Genomic DNA, 23,115 nt, shown 5'->3' on the forward strand with positions numbered 1-23,115 from the left:
AGTTCATAAACACAGGAATAGTATTCTCAGATAACATCTATAGTTATGGTCAGCTTGATTAATATATCTTTGCACTGCCTAAGAAATACAGAATTTGAATCATGCAAACCAAATGAAAAGCTTCTTAAATGGTGCACAGAAAAACAACTTCCTATACTTGGATGTATTCATTCACTGGCATGAAGATATTCAGCAATGTGAAGACCACCAACAGTGTGGATTTAAGCAGAGATAATCTATGTCTATATATGGTATTCCCTGAATATGGTATATATATGGTGTTCCCTGAAACATGGCTAATATATATACACCCTATAAACAACCCCAAATTTTTAGAATTACATCAGCATAAGCTGACAGCAATTTACCCAGAACCTTAGCATAGATAATAAGCAGAAGAGTCTTTTAGACTAGAGAAAGGTGCTGCAATCAGCCACACAGGGCAGGATACAACCCATAGGTTTTTTTAGTGACCTCTTCAAAAAAAAAAAAAAAAAGTTCAAGGCACTTTATAACAATTCAAAGTAAAATGTCATCTCAAAAAGCATTAGAGCAATAAAAACATTAAAGCATCTCTAAAACACCAAACAATAACACCAGCCTAAAATATTTTTAAAAGCATAAAGCAATATTAAAGACAGAAAAAGCAGCATCAAATCCATAAAGTAATATTGTCAAAATAAAATCAAGCAAAAGCCTGGGGAAATAAGGTTATCTGCTGCCATTAGAACAACCACCCAAGCACGGGGTGTGTGTGTGTGTGTTAAACTAAATTTCACTTAGGCTGTACTCTCCTCTAGAAGGTATTCAAGACAATTCACAAACAGTGCTCAAAGAAAGAAATCACACGTGCATAATTTACCTTATGACATGTCATGGTCTTTCAGGACAAAAGGTCAGATGACCACACCCCTGTGTTCATCACCTAAGTGACAACATATGAATTTAAACAAAATAAATTGGAAACAATCTTGGCATCTCAAAACTATGTCAACATAGAATTTTTTTTGTTAGCTCAACTAGGGCTCCCAAGTACTTACCTTAATTCGGCGGGGGATGTATAGTTTTTCGCGGGACCATTCTGACGGGGAAAACACAGGTGCTGCACTATTCTGTCGCCCAGACGTGACATAGGCACGTAGCTGGGCAACGCTCTAGCAATGGGGCTGGAAACTCGATGGTACCATCGAGTTTCCAGTCCCATTACCAGAGCGTTCCCAGCTATGTGCCTACATCACGTCTGGGTGACGAAATAGTACAGCGCCTGTGTTCCAAGCAAGAATCTTCCGGCGGGGAAGCATGTGTCCCCCGCCGGATCGTAGGTAGGTACTTGGGAACCCTAAGCTCAACACATGATGATAAAGTGCACACTCTACTCACAACAGTGCAACCCTATATTGCATGTCGCTTAGAATGTACCTTTATGTCCATATAAACCTTCTACTTTGTATCTCTCATTATCTGATCAATACAGACTGTTTTAGAAGCCAAAACAGAAATGTGGGTCAATTACAGGCTAGAGTTCTTTAGTTCGTAATGGTAAACCTGTGGAAGACCAGCAATTAAGGTTGCCAACTCTCAGGTGCGACCTGATGACCTCTTGGAATTAAATTGAATTCCAGACTACAAAACTCAGTTCTTCTGGAGAACATGGCTGCTCTGGAGGGTGGATTCTATGGTATTATAACCTGCTAAAATCATACCTCTTCCTAAACCCAGCCCAGTAGAGTTGCTAAATCTAGGTTGAGAAATTTCTGGATGGGGAGTGGGGAGGGCAAGGTTTGGGGATGGGAGAGAGGGACCTCAACGGGGTATAATGCCATGAGTCCCTGCTCAAGGAGCCATTTTCTGTAGGGGAACTGATCTCTTTAGTCTGGAGAGCGGCTATAATTCCAGGAGATCTCTAAGCCCCACCTGGAGTTTAGCTAATCTCCTCTCCAGGTAGAAGAGAAGAAGGATTGGATTTATACCCCACCCTTCACTACTTGAAGGAGTCTCAGAGCAATTTATAATCTCCTTTCCTTCCCCCCCCCCTCACAACAGACACCCTGTGAGGTAGGTGGGGCTGAGAGCTCTCTCGAGGACTGCTTGTGAGAGAACAGCTCTAAAAGGACTTGTGACTGACCCAAGGTCACACCAGCAGCTGCATGTGGAGGAGTGGGAAATCAAACCCAATTCTCCCAGATTTGAGTCCATGCTCCTAACTACTACACCAAACTGGCTCCCCCCAAAAAAAAATTTCCAGGAATTTCCCAGATGAGAGTTGTTGCAAGCTTTAAATCTGAAAAACATATTTTAGATATTGGGATTTTGAAAATAAAATAGTATCTAGGAAAATAAACTTATGAGCAACTTGCCAATATAGATTTTTTGGCATGCAACAGGAATTTAATTTAAAAAAAACAACATTCAGATGTTTTTTTGTATGCATTATGTTATTCCCAAAGGGCCAGTGCATACATTCACCAGGCCCCAGACCTAGAAAAGAAGAAGAAGAAGAAGAAGAAGAAGAAGAGATTGGATTTATACCCCGTCCTTCACTACCCAAAGGTGTCTCAGAGCGGCTTACAAACTCCTTTCCCTTCCCCTCCCCACAACAGACACCCTGTGAGGTGGGTGGGGCTGAGAGAACTCTGACACAAACTGCTCTTTTTCAAGGACAGTGTGCCAGAGCTTGTGACTGACCCAAGGTCACATCAGCAGGTGCAAGTGGAGGAGTGGGGAATCAAACCCGGTTCTCCCAGATTAGAGTCCGCACACTTAACCACTACACCAAACACCAAATTAATAAGAATAAGATATACAAGGTAACAGAATATAGGCACTGCAACCATTGGTATGAAAATTCTTCATAGATATAGAAGGATTTCCATGCTGGGGCCTATTTACATCTGATACAGAACAGCATACATGCACCAGCTTCTCCATTATGTATATTTGATCCTCAGCCAGCAGAGTACATGAATCCAAAAAAGAGGTAAGGCTGGAGTGAAGATAGGAAGCTGGATGGTAGATGGGAAATGCCAGGGGAAATGGGGGGCATCCGCTTAGCACCAATGCCATGAGATCACTCCCAGTATGACCGGGAAGTGACATCATTCACATCAGATGACACTCCTCACTCCCCCCCAAAAAAAACTCTTTTGCATCAATATTAGACCAAACGAAAGCATAACTTGTTAAAATAGGTGAAGTTATCATTACCAAATTCACCATTAACTATGTTCAGTGAAAAATAAATTGAGCAGAACATTATGGACAAATAGTTAATGCAGAAAAGGTATTCACTGCCATGCCAAAACTAGGCCATCTATACTTTCCCAATTAGGCACACTGAACTAGTGGCGCTGGTAAAGGAAAGTAAATAATCTGCAGTACTCTGAAAACTGTAATTACTTACATGCTGGCAATTTTAGGTCCCACATAAATTGCATCATAAACACTATACAGAGTACAGTAATCCATATATGCAATAGCCAAATATGTGTTTTCATAACCTTTTGTGCTTCCATTTATATGGTCACAAAAAATAACATAATACATATAACGTATCATTCTAGCTATATCTGGAGAAGTGGCATTGACTCATGAAAGCTCATACCCTGCCACAATTTTTTAGCCTTTAAGGTGCTAATCATATCATTAATCCATACGGTGACTACTTCCTAAATTCATACAGACCTCTGCTGTTATCCTTTTTACTGACAATGCCAGAAATTAAACCTGAGTCCTTCGACATACAAATCATGTATGACCAAGTTCTGGGCTGTGCCCATAAATATTTAAAAAGCTTAATATGAAGCCTGATATTTCTGTGGAACACCCACAAGACATTTTTAAGTGCCAGGAAAAAAACAACGCTTGTATTTGTGTTTATTTAGGAAAAGAGGTGGAGGATAAGGATTACAGAACATTTCACTCAATGTTCGCTCAATCCTGGAGAGAACATTCAATTACAAAGCTTGCATGACCAAGAGAGCTCAGTGACTCTCAGTTCTGCAACATCTCTCTGAAGTGATCTCCAGATCCCAGAGTAAGAGATTCCAACACAGGTATGATAAAGATGTCTAAGATTAGGTTGCAAATTGAACATTTAGTAGAGGTATGTCTAATGCTTAAAATACAACTGTGGAAGCACAGGACATATAGTTTGTAAACAGACTGACTTGGCCAAGTAAATTATCCTTGCATGGACCAAAAAGTTCTGATTCAACTAAGGTTAGCCATTACTGTCTTATCAAAAACTACTGAAAGGTTAGTTATGACTAACTGAAGACTCATGCCTTTCAACCGAAGACTCATGCCTAGGCATGTTTGCTCAGAAGTAAACCCTGCTGTGTTCAGTGAGTAGGGTTGTGAGGACATCAGTTGGTACCCCTGGGTTCTTTGAAAACAGAGCAAGAGAAGGAAATGACATTATGTGACATAGCATCACTTCTGGGTCAAAATGAGGCAACATTCTGGATATTCCAGAGCATCATCTGATAGTTAGACATTACTTCTGAGCTTTTACCCAAAAGTTATATAGATGCATTGCGAAAAGTCATTTCCACCCCGCACATTTCAACCAGAAAGCAAGTGCAGGTGGGAAGTTGCTCACCCAAAGTGGGCAAACGGTAAGTAAGACTATCAGTAAAGCTTACCCATATGTCAGTGATACCCAATGGCTCAGGAACCTCATCATGTGGCTCTCTGACATGCCACTTATGGCTCTTCTTCTGCAATACAGTTCCTGAAACCTGGGCCAGGAAAGTGGGCAAGACCCTTCTCCCATGGGGCTTGTGGCTGACATGTGGTTCCCAGCTTCAAACAGCTGTCACAAGAAGGACAGGAAAGCTGCAAGCCTCCCTGAGGTACAAACCTCATGCCAGAACTAAGTAAGTAAATGTGGGCTCTTTTAGTTAACAGTATGTACGAAAGTGGCTCTCTGAAAGCTATGGAGTGTGCACCACCACCCCAAGTAAATGTACTAAGTGTGTGCATTGGAAAAATCACTGTTTCAATTAAAACTGTAATTAAGAATGGGCAGGTGTATCAGTTTTAAGAATTCCCAGGAATGTTGCTTTCACATTGTGAAGACTTGTCAGTTTCCATTTCCATTAAAATTGGATGCCTGCCCATTATTTTCCATTGCAGATTTCCCTGGGCCTCTTTTCTACAGACTCCCCAAGTCTCAAGAGAATTGGACAAAGGGGTCCAAGTTTACAGCATCTCCAGCCATCCTCTCCGCATAGTGGACAAAATTGTGAAAATGGCAGCCATTTTTGTGGAGCAGCATTTTTTTTTACCAAATTTAGTGACAACAAGAATAAGTAGTTCTTCCAAAGCGAAGCACCCACCCACCCCACCAGTCATGTTGTGGAGATACACTAGCATTTTTTTTAAGTGAAGCAAGCCCATGTCACATTGCACTTTGTTTAGTAGGAGCCTATCTATCCAAATGCAAGCAATTAAAAATGTGACATTACCCAAAGCCACTAATCTTTAAAAAGTGAAAAAGAGGTAACCCAAAGAGCAACCAAAAATACCAACAAACCAAGAAAGATGAACCACAATAAAAAAGAAACGCCTCAGAAGCACAGAAAATGAAAGGCAGAAAATCAATATCAACTACCATACATATTAAACTGCACTGAACCCAAAACAACAAAAAAATAATCTCACCCAAACTTCCCCCTCACAATCAATTGTTGCCCCACAGGGGAAAAGCTAGCTAGCAGTAATAATTAATCTGACCAGTCAGTTGAGAAATGCCATCCAACTCTAACATTCTATGATTCTATGAAATAGGGAGGGTTTGGAGGGGGGAATAAAAAGTATATAAGGCCATGTCTATTTACAGGAAGGTCTTACCACAGAGTTCCTGGTGATTTCTTGAGCTACCTGGAACTGACAAAGGGTTAGGGTTGCCAGGTCCCTTACCTCTGCCAGCAGGGGGGTTGGGAGGGTATTCCAGAAGGTGAGGGGACGTCACGTGATGTCCCCAACACAATGTCACCCGGACGTGAAGTAATTGCACCAGAAATACCATGCAGGGATACTCTGGTGTATGAGTGAAACTCTGTGGTTTTTCACCCTCAAAACCTAAATACCAGAGTGACCCCCGTGCGACTTTCCGGCACAATGACATCACTCCCAGGTGACATTATTGCATTGGGGGTGATAATTCTGGTTTTACCAAAAGTGGCCCAAAAACAACATTTGGGGGCAGGGTTTCCTCCAAATCGGAGGATTCCCCTCCTGCACCGGGGGACTGAGATGCCTACAAGGGGTAGACATAGGTATCACCAGAAACCCTATGGTAAAACCATATGTTCAACTTCTTACCATAGAATTTCTGGTAATTCCTAGAGCTATCATTTCTCACTTCTGGGTAGCTCTAGGAATTGCCAGGAACTCTGTGATAAGAAATTTCTCTGATTCCTGTAACAATTCCTGTATCATTTTTCTTCTTAATTTTTCTTCCGCCATCACTTCCAGCAACGGTGGGCAATGAAACCTGTGGATGGGGCATTCCCTACCCCCACCAGGGGCTTGGCAGCACTAAAGAAACATTAGAGGGGCATACAGGCTCTGTTAATTCACAATTTAAGGCATCCAGCAGTTGTTCTAAGAAGCCCTTAAACTGCATTAGATATACCCCACCTGATCCAATGAGTGGTAAGTCAGATGACTTTTAGGGTCTCCAGTATCTCCCTAAGATGTACATAGGATCACAACTTTCAACATGACTAACTTTAACTGTATCCAGAGAAAACCCTATTTTTGATTAACAAATGTTAGCACATTCCTAGCATATTTATTGTTGACTGTAAGATCAGCTCTCATTATTTATAGCCATTTCACAGCGTATTTATTCAATTTCTGACTTACCCTCCCCTTCTGTAGCAGGCCTCAGAGCAAGTAACAACATAATTATAAAACAACCATAAATTGTTATTAAAATTATTAAAAATTAAAATTACAGCAAGCTTATTCTGACAACTTTCAGGAATTTCATTAATAAGCAGTTATGTTTAGCAACGGAATAACTTGCAACCAGAGGTCATTTCGGGGGGGATCGCGGGGGATCACAGTTCCCCCGGGTGAGGTACGGGGGGCGGGGCACATGACGAAGCCCCGCCCCCTGCTTCCGGCCGCCCCGCTTCCGGCCCTCATTCAGCCAGGAGGAGGCAGGAGAAGAGGGAGGGTAAGTTGCTTCCTCCCTGCCTCTCCCCACCCCTGCCTGCCTGGGGCCAGGGAGGGCCTTCGTGGTGCTTCCTTGCACTCCCGCCCGCCTTGCAGGTCCACCGCTGGGCCCCTCATTGGGCTCGGCAGTGGAGCGGCAAGGCAGGCGGTGGCGGCCCGCACTGTTGGGGGTGGCGTGTGTGGCATTATGACACGCTTCCGGTGATGTCAGGGGGTGTGGCCTTATGACACACTTCCGGTGATGTCAGGGGGTGTGGCATATGCTAATGAGTTATGCTAATGAGTTCCCCTAGCTCTTTTTCTACGAAACGACCCCTGCTTGCAACAATACACTAAAGAAAAAATATGTATGCAGATCCTACTTCCTTAATATTCTGATGTTTGGAAAATTATCAACATAGCTATACTTCAATAACTGCTGAAGGAGGAGGAGGAGGAGGAGGAGGAGGAGGAAGAGGAGGAGGAGGAGATTGGATTTATATCCTACCCTTCACTACCCAAGGGAGTCTCAGAGCGGCTTACAAACTCCTTTCCCTTCCCCTCCCCACAACAGACACCCTGTGAGGTATGTGGGGCTGAGAGAGCTCTGACAGAAACTGCTCTTTTTCAAGAACAGCTGTGCCAGAACTATGGCTTGCCCAAGGTCATCCAGCCAGGTGCAAGTGGGGAATCAAACCTGGTTCTCCCAGATTAGAGTCCGCGCACTTAACCACTACACCAAACTGGCTCTCAATTACAAAGTGGAAAAAAGTTTACTGGTTTTATTGTAGAGAAAGCTTCTTGCCCTGAAGCAATAAAAAAAAACCCAAGACCAGCTGTTTAAACAGCAGCGATCAAAAACAAGATTCACTGAACTTTTTAAAAATACTCTTTTAGCACCCAGTTTATTGACCTTTCAACCAGGGCCTTATCCAGCTTTGCTGTTGTATTTCATCATCTTTTCTTGAAACTCTCCTTCACATCAGCCTCACCTTATCACAGCATAATATCTATTAAAAGTGTTAATATTGCAACAAACCACAGTACAGTACTTTAGAGGTATTTATTGTGCCACAAGCTTCACAGGAAACAGAATACCAGAGTGGCTGAGAGGGAACTAATGTAAAGTTTACAAGTGAGAAATCCCACAAAGGATTACAGACTACACGGGGCTATATCACATACCTACAGCATCTATCACGCTTTGTAAACAAAACACACCTCAGCTCTCAAAAATACAACATTAAAGTTCTCTTTTCTAAGCCATCTTGAGTAACTAACGAACCATCTTCAGCACTTTATGAAATTGTATTAGTATAATGGCATTGTTTTAGATGATTTTATGTTGTTTTTAACTGTACTTATGTATTGGCTGTGAGCCGCCCTGAGCCTGCACTGCGGGGAGGGTGGGGTATAAAGAGAATAAATAAATAAATAAATTCTACAGCCGGTAGAAACAGAAACTTAGTATATGTTACATTTATTAAGCTGAAATGTAGTTCCAACTATACTCTAATTACTAGAAGTGGGAATGGAAAGTGGCATTTTTACTTCACTCCTTTAAAATCCAAGACAAGAAAGCCCTTCACGTACTTTACAGGACATTGGGAGCCACTTTCGGGCAGTATAATCCCATAATGAAGGAGTGTATGTATGAATATACAGTTGCGCAAGAGGAAACTATCACACACAATAAGCACCACCTATGCAGTCATGGGACTTGCAAACGTGCTCCTGCAGCATGAGATTGTACTGTGTGGAAGCAGCTCCTGTGGCACTGCATACAGAGGGAGATCAAACCTCGTTCATAATCATGCATAGCACAGGGTAAGGCAAGGCACAGATAGGACGACAGCAGGCATTCTCACCCCTTTTACATGGAACTAGCTGCAGATGAAAGAATGAAGAAGTCTTAGATGTGGAGCATCCACGAATTTGTTCAGATCAACAGTACACACTCTTACATAGTGTTTTCAACAAGCTACATTAATCAAAAGTTCTGGAGATAACATTATTAGGTGTACTAAAGTAGTAACTCATACCCAGCTGAGAACTCACTAATTGCCAAAACAAGCCAACTTTCAGTTCTAATGAAGGACTACAAAGTTACACACACATTCTTGTTGCAACTCCACCCGGAATATTTAGAATTATCTCCCATGCATGGGGAGCCAAATCTGTACCAGTAGCAGCTACGCTTTACTGGCAAAAGGACCAACAGCGCAAACTAAATAGAGAGCCTGCTGAATGCAACAGGACGTCTGATCCAAACGCCTCAGCAAAACCGGCTTGTGGCTCAGGCTGCCCCTCCTGTGAGTAACTGGTGTTGCAGAAGAGATAACTGACATTTTACCATTTAAGGGGAAAAACTGCAAAGACTGAAACCACACCATCTTTTCAGATTCCACTGAATTTTGGGCATGTTAAATGTCAAGCAGTATATATTTACAAAATATAAAGGGGACAAAAAAATGCATGCATATACAACTGTGGCTTCATCAGTATCCACAACTTGTACCATGCCAGAAAAACATATGAAACTTATAAAGGAAACTTCATAATCACACTTTCCTGCTTCTGCATGGCATCATGAGCAATTTGTCCACTTGTAAATATTAGTTATATTAGATTCAATCTCAATGGGATCTTTGTCACATTAATAAGAGCCAGTATGGTATAGTGGCTAAAGTGTTGGACTAAGATCTAGGAGACCACGTTCGAATCCCCACTCTGCCGTGGAAGCTTGCTGGGTGACCTTCACCCAGTCACACTCTCTCAGCCTAACCTACCTCACAGGACTGTTGTGAGGATTAAAATGGAGCAGAGAACAACAATGTAAGCAGCTTTGGGTCCCCATTGTGGATAAAGGAGGGGTATAAATGAGGTAATTTTTTTAACAAATCACAGTTAGGAATTGTATGTTATTCATTCACCCATTTTAATGTATTTCATGTTTACTATTGGTTTTTTAATCAAGCACATGCTGTTCAAGCTCATTTACTTCAATTCTTGGGTAGAAGTTAGAATTGTAAGTATTATATTAACATCTGGACCAAGAAAATTTGGGGTTTACTCCAATATGCATTGCTTGTGCACATGTTCTATTCAATTAAGTTGTGCTTGTGTCTGAAAAGCTCTCCATATCAGGAGACAGGACTGAAATCCATAAATTACAAGTGAAGTTCTGTTAACCAGCTTTGTTCACTTCTGCTCCAGAAGGCAATAATAACGGCAACAAGAATTGTTCATAGATACTCTTAATGTATTTAATAGCTTCATATAACATAAGCAATACAGCACCAAGCAGAGTTACACCAAAAATGATTTCCTTATGTTTTGAAACAGATGGCAAAGCAACTAATGCAAAACAACAGGGAAAACTTGTCAGGGATTAAAACTGAAGTCAGCTATGAACAAAGCCAGCAGTGTCAGGGACCCCAGCGTGAAAGAAGTTTGCAAATCAGCAGAGTCTGCCATATATCAGTGAGGGTTTTTTTTTAGTGTTTATGCTAACCAGAATCCATAAAAAAAAAAAGATGAACTGCATAGTGCACAATTATTTATTTTATTAGGATATTTCTAAAGTAATAAAGCACTGTTTTTTCATCAGGATAATATGAGGAAAGCTCATTATTCAGCAGAGCTTTACACAGTTCTTTGCATGAATTAACTCATTCACTCAAGTACTATTATTAACCTAGACGGGTAGCCACATTAGTCCGTCTGTAGCAGTAGAAAAGAGCAAGAGTCCAGTAACACCTTTAAGACTAACAAAAATTTTGGCAGGGTAGGCGCTTTTGTGAGCCACTGATCACTGAAGGAAGTATCTAAAGAAGTGAGCAGTGACTCAAGAAAGGTCATACCCTGCCACAAATTTTGTTAGTCTTAAAGGTGTTACTGGACTCTTGCTCTTTTCTATTACTAACCTGATGATACTTCTTATGGAGTACATGAGGATCTAACATTACGACCAGTGAACAGATACTATAAAACTGCCTTTCACTGATGCAGTCAGAAAAAATGATGGCCACACCAGTGAGTACAAAGAACAGGAGGGAACAAGGTGCAAGGTGAAGAGTTTATTCAGCTTTTACGGATCCCTATGAGCAGCATGACAGGAGAGGAGCAGGTCTACCACAAGCAGGGGAATCAGTGATCACCTCCCTTCTACAAGCAGAAATGATCTGTAGGATCTGCCCCCCCCCCCAGATATGCAGAAAAATATGACATTATCAATTAACCAAACGAACCACACACACAAACCCCATAAATGGCTTCCTGAATAGAGAGTGCTGCTTCAGGAAGCATGATGTTGTGCTTGTCTGAAGGCAGCAGAAGCAGGGTGACAAAGGATGGGGGAAATGAGTCTGCTTAAACCCTTTAGGGTTCACAGAATTCTGAAGATGGAAAATTGGTTGTGGATGTGTGTGGAGATTTCTGCTGATCTGCCAGAAGAACTCTATGAATTGGCCCCCATGTCCTTTTACTAACAGTCAGATTTAGTTTGCAGAACATTGTAAGTAGTGATGCTGGTCCATTAGCAAAACAAGCAATAGTAATGCAGTACCTATCATCACTACCTGATAAAGTTTCATAGTTGGCTATTAATATTTTTTAAAAGCATCATACTACTACTGATTTTGGATTTGTTTTTAAAGAAATGATACAGTGTTTGTGTGGGTGGTTATAATGACACTACACTCATCAAATTACATGTGCACAGTACCTTTTTCTAATCAGGTACTATCAGATTCTTGCCACCGTCACACAATTGCATTACATCACACACAGCTAATCTCAGAGTGAGTAGGGCCTCTATCTTGCAGTAGTGAGAATCTTATTTTACCAGCCAATATAAATTGTTATTTGAATGTTGGACACCCTTCGATGGATGGACAACCACTTAATATCCCTTAATTTCTTGAGCAACAAATAGTTTCTACATAACCTAGTGAAATTTGTACATTCAGGAAGAATAAACAGAGCTTTTCTCCACCACCAAAACTGAAATCACAGTGGTATGTGATTTCAAAGGTTATAAAATACTTTATCAGAAATAAAACTTAATAATTTCAACTTTATTTCGGCTTGCATGACCAAAAGTCTTAAGCACACTTGTACACACTTATAAAGTACCATTCATACATAAAAAGAGAAAAAAACCCAGTGAGATACATTGTACAAATATGAATGTGTTACACTAAATGGAATCGTCAGACAGAGTAAATCCTCAAACAGGTGCACAGAGCATAAAATCAGAAAGATTTGGACTTTCCCGTCCTTTTCCCTTTTTTTTGTTTGAAAACTTAATAATTATGTTGCTTTATTATTATTTAGTCTAGTTTAGGATATTACACATGGTTCTTACCTTGGTCCCTGCCACACGGCAGGAAAAACATCGGCCAAAGTGCGGCAAATCAGAGCCGCACCAAAGTAGAGACGCCGTGGCGGGATCTCATGGATCCCCTGAGCCGCGGCGCCGTTGCTCCCCGGCACGATCAGATGCCAGGGAGGAAGCTACCATCGGGAGGGGGAGCCTGCCAAACTGCGCATGTGTGAGCATGCGCAGTTCAGCCAGGCGCCAGGGATGCGCTGGCGGAAGGACGCGCCGGCGATCCCACGGCCGGCTTTGATGCGGCCTTCCCGGATGAACCACCATGTTAGGTGGTTCATTTTTGCTGCGGGGTTTTGGGCGGAAGGGCCGGATCGGGAACGGGCGCACAACACTTCCCAGATGTTGTGGTGGGATCGTGCCCGTTTGCTGCGGCCCCGATCTGTCCCTCTCCCAGCCCAAACCTCTCGTGTGACCGGGGCCCTTCTTCATTTTATTTTCACAAGAACCCATGAAGTAGATTGAACTGTCAGAGAATTATTGGCAATGGTCATCCATGAGCTTCATGGGTCAGTAGGAATTTGAGTCTCTGCAGTCCTAGTATGACATGAACCACTGTCCACAGCAGTACTGATGCAAATTTGTGTGCAAGAAAGTCTCATTATGTAAAATGAGTTTATGAGCATGAAAAGAGTATCAATAATAGCTTGCAACTATTAAACCAGGTTTTCCACAAGCAACATTCTATGAAATACTGGTACCTTAACTACCAAATGAGAAGGGAGCACTCACTGGAGAAGACCCTGATGCTGGGAAAGATTGAAGGTCAAAGAAGACGGGGACGGCAAAGGATAAGATGGTTAGACAGTGTCATCGATGCAACGAACATGAAGTTGAGCAAACTTCAGAGGACGGCGGAAGACCGGAAGGCCTGGCGGGAGCTGGTCCATGGGGTCGCTAAGAGTCGGACTCAACTGTGCGACTGAACAACAACAACTACTACAGAATGTTCTTTTATGCGGCAAAACAAAGTGGATTTCTAAAATAAGTTATGGTCACAAAGGTGTGAATCAATAATCTATAAAAATATGTTTTTATCAGAGATTTAGATTATAATAGACTTTCAAAGATTAATCCAAGTAAAGACAGGGAACAGAAAGGAAAGCTTGCTTCAATTCATAATTCAGCTAAGTAGTATGGTCAGTCCTGGTCTGTATTTGGATGGGAGACCACCGTGGAATACCAGCATTGTGAAGCAGAGGCAGGCAATGGCAAGCCATTTCTGAACATCTCTTGCCTTAAAAACTCTATGGGGTCACCAGAAGTCGGCTGCGACTTGATGACAAAACAAAAACAAAAATTATAATTTATTTATTTATTTTATTTTATTTCATTTATATCCCGCCCTCCCTGCATGCGGGCTCAGGGCGGCTTAAAGTGGGTAATATGCTGTGCATGTTAAACTAAATGGCTCTTTTGAATAAGAGCACCAGAATATGTTTTGGGCATTTCACTTTAAACAGGTTTTATGCATGTCTTCTTCCTTCTGTTTTATACATACAGGATTGAATTTCTTACTGCTCTCCAGCTCTCTAGAACAAGATCATTACAGGATCCAAGGAGCTGAACACGAACAGGACTTGGAAGGAAAGAACTATTCAATTCATCTGTTATGGGAAATGGCCGGGGAGGGAGGGAGGGTAGCAAAAGGACCTGTTCTTATTATCTATGAGTTATTGCATGGAATCTTCCATTTTCCCAAAAGTCAAGCCTGCTCTATCAGACAGCATGATTAAGTTATAAGTACAGAAGGAACCTCCTGCCAACCTAGCAGTTCGAAAGCAAGAAATTGCAAGTAGATAAATAGGTACCACTTCAGTGGGAAGGTCACAGCGTTCCGTGTGCCTTGGTGTTTAGTCATGCCGGCCACATGACCACGGAAACGTCTTTGGACAGTGCTGGCTCTTCGACTTTGAAATGGAGATGAGCACCGCAACCCTACAGTCGGATTCGCCTGGCTTTCGAGCAAGGGAACCTTTACCTTTTTTTTTTACAGAAGGAACAGAGAGATGCTAGAGAAGCAAAGTACCTTTATTTGTTTGTGGGGGAAAATAATCCCCCCCCCACTCAAGACACACTCCAGCACTACCACTCTCCGGTGCAAAATATATAGCAATCACTTAAAAAAAACCTTGAATATCATAGTGAAATTCTTCCCTCAGCTACTAAGAACTTCACAATTTAAGATTTCCTTATATTGAGGCCCCACAGTGCAGAAAAGTGTGTGAAGCCTATCACACTGCGATAATAATGATGATGAGGAGGAGATTGGATTTATACCTCACCCTTCACTTGGAGTCTTAGAGCGGCTTACAGACTCCTTTTCCTTCCCCTCCCCACAACAGACACCCTGTAAGGTAGGTGGAGCTGAGAGAGCTCTGACAGAAACTGCTGTTTTTCAAGAACACCTCTGACAGAACTATGGCTTACCCAAGGTCATCCAGCAGCTGCGAGTGTAGGAGTGGGGAATCAAACCCGGTTCTCTCAGATTAGAGTCTGCGCACTTAATCACTACACCAAACTGGCTCCCCCCATCACACTTAACATGGGTCACTGCCTGTGCATCTAAGCTACATGCAGTAAATGCCAAGGGTTCAAGAATACCATATGCCTATAACATACACAAGTTTCACACATTTTCCAAACAAAGAGCATTCAGTATTCAATGCCTAAGATTTATTCTGAATTCCTTGTGTTCATTTCACACCTTGAAAACTTAAAGAGAAATTTGTGCTTTAACTTCAAAAGAAACTTGTTTCAGAAGACCCAGGTTGATGAGAGGTACATCTATGCCCCATTTGTGTATGGGAGCCTTGAGGGTATTCTCAGGACGTTTATGTTCAACTTTAACAAGAAACATGAGCGGGAGTAGCGAAACAAAGAAACTGTAGCAAATTCAGGCAAAACATGAAACACCAGAGTTGCTTGTGAACTGGGGCAATTAGTACTTACAACAACAGGGCTTTTGTTTCATGTTTGGAGTAGGACTGGAGGGAACGGGGAATAATGGAGGTTTTACTCAGTGTTGAAGTAGCTTGATCAAACTTGTGTTACATCAACCCATTACACCCCCTCACCAGGAATATTTGAGCAGAAGCCAAACCCAAGCTAAAAGGGATTCATTCTCAAAGCAGGGCTGCAATTCTGTGGACACTCACCTAACAGTAAATCATACTGAAGACTGTGAGATGCAGGCTCAGACTTTTGCATACTTGCCACACACACATCAAAAATGGCAACAGTTGGATCACCTGGATCAAATACCAGGTGTTATGTCTGTCTATCCATTTCTTTAGAATCCAACTCAATCATGTTATAGCAGCCACAGGGATGGGGTAAGGGGAATGGAAAGTGAGTAGCTCAGAACAAAAGACCTTCTGGGTTCGAAACCCGCCCGGAACCTCTTCCTAGCACCTCTCGTCTTTAACCCTACCTTCCAACACAACTTGGACTAAGCAAGACAGGAGGCATGCTCGCTATCACGCACGTGTTGTGCGGCTAAAACAGGGTCCAAGGCAGAGACACGACCCGGGGGTCGGACGGGGGCGGCGAAGCAATCAAGAATAAGTGGGTTAGGAAGTCCTCCTCCCTTCTCACCTGCAGGGATGGGCGGTTGCTCGGTCTCAGCAGTGCGGCTGGGCTGTAAGAGAGAGACAGCTAACCCCAGGAGGAGCAGGGCGAGAGGTCCAGCTGCACTCATCGCCATCTTCGGCTCTGGTCAGCCAAGGAAGCCAAACCAGCGGTCCTCTGGCCTCCCCTCTCGCCAGGAGGGTCTAGCGAGGCGGGCTGGTCCGACAGATTGCGCGGCGCCCCCCACCCCCCGAAACACAGTAGGCTCCTGTTAGCTCCAGAAGGGCGATTGCAGCGGGAAAGTCGGTCAGAGCAGGGCGATAGAAAGGAAAAGTACCGGGGGGGGGGAGGAGGAGGAGGAGGAGATCCGCTTGCAGAAAGGACTGGGGAATGGGACTCCTCGGATAGATGCGATCAGGTGGAAGCAGGATGACGGTCGCTGCTGACTCCGTGAAGGGCAAGAGGCAAAGGGCATCCTCGGGGCGCCCTGGGGCTTTATAAGAAAGGCGGGAGTGGGAGGGGAAGGGAGGGGATGGCCGGCAGGCAGACCCGAGGCTGGGCGAAATCGGAGCTTCTGCAGGAGCGGCTGCAGGATTCCCGCGATTGGCCATCGGGCCGGGAAGGGGGGGGAGGAGGATGCGGGTCTCTCTCTCTCCAGTCCCTTCTTGCACTTCCCACAGCCTAGCCTGGACGGTGCCGGTACGAGAACATCATTGGGCGTCCTCGAACGAGCGGGGTAAAGCCCGTACACATGCTCAGTTGGGAAGTGAAGCCGTTGCCCAAACCCTGAGTTGAAACGTTTCCACCCTAGTCCAAAGTGGTGGGGGATATTACTGTAGCTTTATGGGGAGAAAATAATGCTGATGAATGTGATACTTGGAACGTACGATGGTCGCCGCTTAGTTGTAAGATTCTAGTCGTTATATTTTAGCTTTAAGGTAATAACTGCTTTGTTGCTGTTTCAGCTGTATACTTTATACTGTCATAGCCCACGGACTACATTCTAAAGTACTTTGCAGATGTTCTAATCGTCTCTGTTTACCAGGAATAGTCCCCCTGGGAAAGTACCTACGTTTTGTACGTATATTTGCGGTGTGGAAATGCCTTTTTAACATTTTCTGCAGTCTGAAATGTCAGAGTCCCTAGAAGTAATCCAATGGCAGTGGAGGAAGAACTTAACCCAAATCACACCCCCAAGCTGTTTGCTGCACTGGGAAAAACGAGAGGGGTTTTAAATAGGGAAACATCACTGTGCAGAAGGCTTTAAAAACAAACATTTCAGCATACCATGGCTCAAATGCTATTCAGAGCTCCCTGCAGCTCATGTCCGGAAAGCACAGGTTCACTGAATTGTATGTCGCTTAGGCCTAACAATGACTTTCTTGTGAAGGCTCCAAGCTCCCCTCACAATCTTATGGAAAATTTTCTTCAGAGTCTTGTTGTTCCATAGCCTTGGTGGGAAATGGAGAAAACTCTCAGTGGCGAGAGTCCTAACGGGAACGCCAAGGAAAGCACATATACAACCTGTGCTGCGCCAGCTACACTGGCTTCCAGTGGAGTACCAAGTGAGGTTCAAGGTGTTGGTACTGACCTTTATGTCCTTGAGAAGTCTGGGACCAGTATATCTTTGGTACCATCTCGGGAGAGCATTATGCTCTGTTGAGAGCAATTAGTGGTGATCCCTGGCCCCAAAGATATCCGGCTGTCCTTGACCAGAGCCAGGGCTTTTTCAGCCCTGGCTCCAACCTGGTGGAACTCTCTGCCAAATTCCATCAGGGCTCTCCAGGACTTCATACAATTCCACAGGGCTTGTAAGCAGTTATGTTCTGCCAGTGTTGTGTACTAAGACCGTGCACATGGCCAGGTGTGCACATGGTTATGCAAACTAGCAGAGCTTCGCAACCAGACACAATAGAGAGAGAGGATCCAAGAACAGGCCAATCAGTCAGTCCGGATCCTAGAGGAAACCTATGGGTGTGGGTGCACTGTAAATAAACTAATCACATGTGTGTGTGTTGGGTGTGGCATGGAACTGGCATTTAAGCAGACTCTGGGTCCTGCTGCAGCACCTCAGTTTTCTCCTGCTTTTAATAAACTATGAGCTGATTCACTAACAACACATCTGGACCCAGTACTTTACACTGGTGATGAGGATGGGATTCTGATGAGCACACCTGACCAAGCACCGGAACCCGGGACTCCAGAGTCTGCATCGAGCAACGCAACAGACATCGAGAACCTGCTCACTGCACCCTACATCGCTTCTCCGATTATGGCTGCTGCTCTGGGAATCACTGTCTTCGACCCGACTCACCCTGAGCTGTGGGAAGCATGGGTCGAACAGCTAAAGTACTTCTTCCAGACCCAAGGTACTGATGACGCCGCCAAGAAAAAGGTATGGCTGCTCAGCACATGCGGAGTCTCCACGATCCGCTTGGTCCAGAGCCTCATCACTCCCGTAACCTTAGAAGCCGCCACCTACGATGAGCTGGTCAAGGCCCTCATGGACTACTTCGCTCTGAGACTGTCCAAGATGGCATTGCGCATGGACTTCTTTGTGTACAACCAGAGGTCAGGGGAATCGGCTGCTGCGTTCATGGCTGACGTTCGCAGGTTGACGATCAACTGTGAATTCCCCGCCATCCAAGATGGCCTGTTAAACCAGTTCATCTGGGGCATCCGAGAACCGAAACTGCAGAGGAAACTCATCAGCCAAGACAGAATGGCTCACAAGCAGGGAGTTCTGGCCACAGAGCTACTCCACTTGACCAGGGAACGGTGGAGACCCACCTATCTCCAGGACTTTGTTTGTTAGGGGAGTCTGACCTTTGGAGGGAGAGGTGTTGCCTACTAAGACCACGTATGCGGTCAGGTGCCCACGTGGTCATGCGAACTAGCAGAGCTTTGCAACCAGACACAATAGAGAGAGAGGATCCAAGAACAGGCCAATCGGTCAGTCCTGATCCTAGAGGGAACCTATGGGTGTGGGTGCACTGTAAATAATCCAATCGTGTGTGTGTGTGTGTTGGGTGTGTGTGTGTGTTGGGTGTGGCATGGAACTGGCATTTAAGCAGGCTCTGGGTCTTGCTACAGCATCTCAGTTTTCTCCTGCTTTTAGTAAACTATGAGCTGATTCACTAACAACGCATCTGGACCCAGTACTTTACAGCCAGGCTTTTGGTTGAGGACAGCAACAGTTTGGTCTCCTTCTTAACCTGTCTGTGAGATGGCAGAACAGCCCAGAGCAGGTTTTTGAGTTAAATTATAGACACCATCTGGAGACTGAGTAATTAAGATCAATTGATTGTCAATTTTAATCTGTATTTTGTATGTTTTACAACAATCACCCAAAGCCTGTGTACTCAGGGATGGGATTATTCAAAAATCTAATGAATAATAATAGTAATAAAAAGTGCTATGTGGAAATAACAACTTTACAGCACTTATGTGGAATTCGCTGCTAGTGAAGGCCATGAGGGGTTAGACACATTAGTGGAGAATAGGTATATCAAGGGCTACTAGCCATGGTGACTGAAGAGAGCCTCCATATAGAGAGGGAGTTGGACTAGATGACCCTGGTGGTCCCTTCCAACTATGATTCTATGAACTCAGTGCCAGCAAGGAATGTGAAGGTCTTGGCCGCTATGTTCTCTTTGCTAGCCAAGTTTGCCAGGAGGTCACCCACTATGGCAGGACTTGCCAGCAACCTTCTCTTCCCACTGCTGCTCAGAGTGGCAGCAGGAGGGCGGAACAAAAAATTGCCATCAGGCTAACGGTGTGACATCACTTCTGGGAACCCAGAAGTGACATCAGTCCTCTAGAAAACATCAGGAACTTTATGGTTTGACCATAGAAGTTTTGGTGATTCCTAGGAAGGTATGATGTTACTTCTGGAGCTTTCCTGGAAATGACATCACACTATCCCTGCTGGTGCCCCCCAAGACCCCTCTGACTTCCTGGCCATGCCTGGCACCCCTGTTTTTGGCCTTCCAGGTCAGCTGGTTGGTTGCTGTGTGAAACTGGATGATGGATGATATGGACCTCTGGTGTGGCCTAGCAGGACGCTTATCTGAGCTGGGATATTCTAAAGCACCAATCTAGACCTTGATAAAAAATTTGGGGTATAGCCTTATAGCACTGTCACTGAGTGTGAAGGGAGAAATAACAAAAGTGTTATTGGGCTAGAATGTGCATGTGTGTGTAAAGTGTCAGCCAGTCACAGCTGATTCATGGCAATCCCTCATGGAGTTCTCAAGGTAAGAGATGAACAGAGGTGATTTGTCATTGCCTCTGAGTAGTAATGACCCTGGACTTCCTTGGTCTCCCATATAAGTTCTAACTAGGAATGGCCTGGCTTAGCTTCTGAGATTTGACAAGATTGGGCTAGCCTGCACCATCCAAGTCAGAGCTGCTAGAATGTAAGGTAAAAGTTTCCCTTGCTCAAAAGCTAGTCGAATCCGACTCTAGGGGGTGGTGCTCATCTCCATATCCAAGACGAAGAGCCAGCACTGTCCGAAGACACTGAGGCACATGGAACATTGTTACCTTCCCACCAAAGCTGTACCTATTTATCTACTTGCAATTTCTTGCTTTTTTTTTAGTGAAATAAATTTTTATTTAATTATTAAAAAACAGACATAAACATCAAGTACACACTCCACTCCCCATATAGAAAATAACCTACAGTATACATGTAACAACAACAAAAAAAGAAGGAAAAAAAGTGAAAAACAAGTAAATTAAGGCATTGGTAGAATGCTCAACATTCAGCATAAATACAAAAAGAAGGAATTCCGCTTCTTGTTTCTTTTCCTTTAAACATGCATAATTAATGTATAGTTACAACATGATTAAAGTATAGAGAGAGGCTTATTTAACTTTATCCCATAATCTGAGGAAAGGCTTAAACATACTTTGGGTATTGTTCTGAGTTGTGTATAAAATAAAATCGTGCCACGTTTCAAAAAAGTCTACCATTTTGGCTTTGGATTTGATTATTCTAATGTGACTTGTTAATTTTTCAGATATTGCAATCTGCCATAACTCAGAATACCATGAGTGTAATGTTAATAATTCTGCGACTTTCCAGCTTTTAGCGACTGTCCTGCATGCTGCAATTAACATAAACACTATTAGTCCTTTAGAAGTCACATTTTCATTTTGTTTCTCCCATATTGTTAACTAGAAATAATGTCCGTTGCAGAAATAAATACAACGGGATCTAGAAAGAGGCTCTGGGAGAGTGCTCTGGCTTTGGGCAAACAGTGTCAGTTTCCTGTGGCGACCTCAGCAGGGTTTAATGACAGAGTTCACTGTTTTATCCAGAGGGACTGATCTCTGCTACCTGAAGAGCATTTGTATGTTTGAGTTATCTGTAGTCCTCACCTGGAGAGTGGTAACCATTGTTACCCATTCTCCTCTCCCCTATGAGGTATGTTATGCAACTGAAAATCCCAACTGCCTTGCGGGGGGGGGAGTTTGAGGTGTGGAATGGACTGAAGTCCAATCAGCTTCCATATGCAAAAGACCAGGTTGTCGCAGCAGTTGTGGTGTGGGCGGGACCCGGGCTTTACCTTCTGATTGGTGGTGATATATGCTGAGGAGCAGTGCCATCAGCCATACACTAAGGGAGTGCATTTTAGAATTAGAACTTTGGCACCCACTATTCAATTATATATAAGGAGAGATAGGGCCAAAGCTGGTGTAACACAGATGGTTTGACATGTAATTTTTGCCATTTCTGCAAAAACATTCTCCCAGAACTGTGACACTACTGGGCACAGCCACCACATATGAATATAATCGCCTTGCTGATTACACTTTCTCCAGCATTTTTTATTATTTGTATTCATTATTCTTGCAAGGCGAACTGGGGTGAAATACCACCTGTGTAATAATTTCAAGGAGTTCTCTCTAAGAGTTATTGATATAATTTTCCTTGTTTGGGTAAACTATGTCTTATTCCAGATATTTTGCTCAATCTTTATTCTGATATCTTTCTCCCATGTTATTTTCAACCCGTATTGCGAACCTCAATCTGTCTCAATTAGATATGTGTATATTTTAGAGGTTACTCCTTTTAGACTTGTCATATGTTGCATTAAAATCTCTTCAAATTTCAATAGCTTTTTAGTCATGGTTTGCTTTACCATAGAATTTACAATTAGATAATGCAGTTGATATAGCGAAAACCAATTTAACTCTCCTTGCAATTTTTCTCTTAATTGCATCACAGTAAAGGGAGTCCCATCTACATATAGATCTCTCATTCCATAGATCCCTTTTTCTTTCCATCTAATATAGCTTTCTGATTTATCCAGACAAGAAAAATTTGGATGTTGTATGATAGGAATCAGTGGGGATATCTCTGGGATCAGTTTATTTTTCCATTTAACCCAAGTTTTTATTGTAGTGTATAGGAAAGGGTTCTCTACCCATTTAATGTCTCTTTCTTTTTTCCCTCCAAAAACTATTCCCAATTAAATTTCGATGTTTCCCATCTGCTTCCATGCTCACCCATGACTTATCAGAGATTCCATTTAAATATGACACCAAGGCTCTCAATTAGAGATGTAAAATTTCCGGAAATTTTGAAGCTCGAAAAAAAACCCAGGGTTTTTTCCGTTTTTTTCCGGGGAAAAACGGAAATTTTTGGAAAAATTGAAAAAAAATGCTACATTAGCATTTCTTTTGTCTTTTCTAGTTTGAAAGTCATTCTGATACTTTAGGAACATAAATATGACTATGGACATTTTTACTTGGCATGATATTATCACAACTAGCATTTTAAAAATATAGTGTATCCAAACAATTATTACAGAATACTCACCCACATGCAAAAACAAAACTGAAACTTTTTTATTTTCTTCTGACAATTGCACCTCCTAAAGGAAGAAATGCATCTTGTTCTTGTATTGGAGAGTTCAGTTTGTAACCTAGGACTTGCTTGTCCTCAATGCACAGAAATTATATCAATCTGATACCAT

General features: G+C 43.0%; 1 protein-coding gene across 2 annotated transcripts in view; it reads right to left on the reverse strand.

Annotated features, from left to right (window-relative positions):
- PLOD2 (procollagen-lysine, 2-oxoglutarate 5-dioxygenase 2) overlaps positions 1-16,636 on the reverse strand; it is a 116,020-nt gene extending 99,384 nt beyond the window's left edge. For both annotated transcript variants that reach the window (XM_015413584.1, XM_015413583.1), the window contains exon 1: positions 16,157-16,636. In XM_015413584.1, the coding sequence (XP_015269070.1) occupies positions 16,157-16,265 (109 nt within the window). In that variant the 5' untranslated portion in view covers positions 16,266-16,636. The remainder of the gene's footprint in view (positions 1-16,156) is intronic.
- Positions 16,637-23,115: the final 6,479 nt, after the last annotated feature.

The sequence above is a fragment of the Gekko japonicus genome, unplaced genomic scaffold (assembly GCF_001447785.1).
Source record: "Gekko japonicus isolate JY-2015 unplaced genomic scaffold, Gekko_japonicus_V1.1 scaffold285, whole genome shotgun sequence".
In the NCBI taxonomy this organism is placed as follows: Eukaryota; Metazoa; Chordata; class Lepidosauria; order Squamata; family Gekkonidae; genus Gekko; species Gekko japonicus.